Below are 3274 nucleotides of genomic sequence, written 5' to 3'. Positions count from 1 at the left end.
ACTGATTGGCCGGACATGTTTAAGTGTGAAAACGGAATGTCATGTAACCGAATTTCTGTGACCAAATTACTGTGAACTGCAGAAGATGGAAAAGAAAACAAAGGTCACACTTCAAATTTCCCGCTACGAACGTAAATTCGTGTCCCTCAAGTACTGGAAAATGCGTCAAAATTGTCTAATTTCCTTAAAAATTTTTCGGGGTGCACATGCTACTGCTTTAATTTTACCTTCATGTTATTTCCACTCTACCATTCTTTTTTATGATAGAGTTCTTCTCGATCGAGTTTTTTTGTGCATTGTTGGTTTTTTGTGTGCATTGCTCTATCCACTACTTGAAGTCCTAAATATATCATTTTTTTAGCGTCTAATCCGAACAAGGTCGTATAAAAGAAGATGTTAAAATACTAATCAACACAGTATTCTAATGTCTACTCTGTATAGAATGGTGTCAACAAGAAGAGAAAAGTACGGTCTGGGAAAGTACTATGTCACAGAACTGAGTGACTACACAATTCCTCTAAAGGATGGTGTGGCGCTGTCATGCCGTGTCTGGGTCCCCGACATCAGACACGGTCCCTCCAACTCATTCTCTGAGCAGTTCAACACTTTTAACTCTAACTCCACTGATGTAAGGATTATATTTGGAGAAGGTGAAGAAACAGTTGAAGATGACATTGTTGTTGTTGATGACGAAGAAACAGTCGATAAGGAGGAGAGGTTCCCGGTTATCCTGGAATACCTGCCCTACTACAAGGATATACTGACAGCAGCTCGGGACTACAACAGACACCCCTGGTTTTCTTCTCACGGCTTCGTGGTAATGAGAGTGGAGATGAGAGGGACTGGAGCTTCAGACGGGTGCTACTACGGAGAGTATCTACCCCAGGAGATGAGCGACTGTTCAGAAGTGCTCCAGTTCATCAGCCAGCAGTCCTGGAGTAACAGTAAGGTGGGGATGTATGGTAAGAGCTGGGGTGGGTTTAACGGACTTCAGATGGCGTACCTGGAGCCGGAGAGTAGCCCGTTGAAGACAGCTATATCACTGTACTCCACTGATAACCGGTATACTGATGATATACATTACGAGGGAGGTTGTCCTATCGGATCAGGGCTGCTTTCCTGGTCCAGCTTTATGTTTGCTATAAACGCTCTTCCTCCCCCTCCTCGACTTTTCGACACGAAACTGGAATGGTATCAGACGTGGTTAAAAAGGCTGGAGAAATCCTCTAAATCGCCAATGTCTTCCTGGACCAATAACCAGCTCCCCGGACCGTTCTGGGAACATGGATCAATTGATGAGGACTACAAGAAGGTCACTGTCCCTATCCTCGCTATTGGGGGCCTGGAGGATGGATACACCACGGCCATTGAGCGGATGGCAAGGAAGCTTAACAGATCCTCTAAAGTAATTATCGGCCCCTGGGTCCACAACTGGCCTGACGTGTCTGCGACGGGACCACGCATAGAGTTTCTTGATATGTGTCTCAACTGGTTTAGTTATCACCTCAAAGATGTTCATACTGAGCAGGAAAATAAGTGTTCTTCTTGGCCACGGCTGCAACTCTTTGTACGAAACAGTTTTAAACCAGAAGACATATTGTGTTCTGAAGACGGGGAAATTGGAGATGTTGGCAGGTTTGTGGCTTTTGACGACTGGGAGGAGAGGGGGACAAAGGTAGCGGATACTTGCAAGCATCTCACTGTAAAAAGTTTTCTTCCCGGCGAGTCTCATGTTGCAAGCAACGATAAAATGGTAGAGGTCCTTTTCATCACAACTACCACTGACAATATCAACAAAATAACAACATATAAGCCGCCAAGTGAACCGTGTTGTGAACCAATTCAACTGCTGAACCATCCTCTCCAAGGTGTTAACAGTGGTCACTGGTTACGGATCGACTGGGGGTTCTCTGGGGACCAGACCGCATCAATTGATAACTCGGTCTCATTCTCTTCTGATCCATTAGAAACATCTCTGGTTATGATTGGAACACCAAACTTTGTAGTAAAACTGTCTGCTTCTTGTTGGAAAAGGGTTTACCTCTCCGTTAAAGTATGTGACATCCACCCAGACGGATTTGCCACTCTAGTCACAAGATGTCAGTTTGATCTCAACTATCTGCAACCCCTCGAATGTGAAGAAGATAGCAGGACATTCTCACTCCCTATGAGATTCACATCACATTGCTTCCTGCCTGCTCACAAGATCTCCCTCTCTATCTCCCCAAACAACTTCCCACTTCTGTGGCCCTCTCTTGTTCCTTCTCATCTCTACATAAAACCTAGTGCCTGCATGTTTCTCTACCAGACAGAGAGTTTGGATTATCTGAGTAACAACACTGTTACATTTCCAGCTCCGAGACCCCTTTTGAGCATGCCGTACCGCTCCACTACTCCGGGCACTAACTCTTATCTAGTTACCAACATTGGGGACAGAGTGAAGTTTGTGTTCAGGGAGGATTCCGGGGTGGAGTCCCTGCCTCACACCATAAACCTGAAACACTTCGAGAAATCCCACGAGAGTTACGAGTGTGACACTGAGGTGACTGAAGCTGTAGCTAAGATCCACCAGGAGCACGTGGTGGTGTTTCATTCCCTGGAGTTCAGCGACACGTGTGAGAAGGAGGTCGGGGTCAGGATCAGGACACACCAGGTCTTGTCGGGGGATGCTGACTCTTATTATTTGGAGGAGAGACTAGTTGTGAGTTGGTCGGAGTGTGGCGAAGAGATCTTTGCAAGGAAGTGGAAAGATGTCATCCACAGACAGGACCATCATACGTGGAGTTAGGGACTTGGAGTTAAAATTTAAAATGTTCACTGAAAGCGGAAGACAATTAACATGTGTTTTTTTTTAAAGCTTCTGTTACTAATAGTAATTCTACAAACTATTGTATCACTTTTTTCATACTTGTAGGATACAAGGATACAAGGATACAAGGATACAAAAGTGATAAATATTTTATTGAATTCACAATAGTTATAATTCTGAAATAATTTAAGGCACAGGTCTTAAATATAATCGTTTACACTTCAGTTTCAATTATATCAAAAAATAATTTAACGTCATCATCACCACTTGATGACGTCATCAAATTAAGTGTTTTTAAAACTTGATTTTTGACAAAATAACAACTTTTCAAACTGATTTTACACCATTAAGGAGTAATTTTATTCAAAATCTGAGGACATTAACAGGTTAGATAATTGTTTAAGCATTCCGAAAATCTACCGGAAAGTTTCCCTACCTTGCTCCTTCATAAAGATATTTGCCATT

At 43.2% G+C, this 3274-nt stretch overlaps 1 protein-coding gene across 1 annotated transcript; it reads left to right on the top strand.

The window, feature by feature from the left end:
* Positions 1-208: 208 nt before the first annotated feature.
* Positions 209-2982, top strand: LOC134824042 (uncharacterized). Its single transcript, XM_063835732.1, has one exon. The coding sequence runs from the start codon at positions 425-427 to the stop codon at positions 2786-2788; it is 2364 nt and encodes a 787-aa protein (XP_063691802.1). The 5' UTR covers positions 209-424; the 3' UTR covers positions 2789-2982.
* The last annotated feature ends 292 nt before the right edge of the window (positions 2983-3274 follow it).

This window comes from Bolinopsis microptera, chromosome 12, assembly GCF_026151205.1.
Source record: "Bolinopsis microptera isolate Bmic1 chromosome 12, MBARI_Bmic_1.0, whole genome shotgun sequence".
NCBI classification, from domain to species: Eukaryota; Metazoa; Ctenophora; class Tentaculata; order Lobata; family Bolinopsidae; genus Bolinopsis; species Bolinopsis microptera.
The sequence above is the reverse complement of the archived record's forward strand: the minus strand, read 5'-3'. Positions and strand labels throughout refer to the sequence as shown.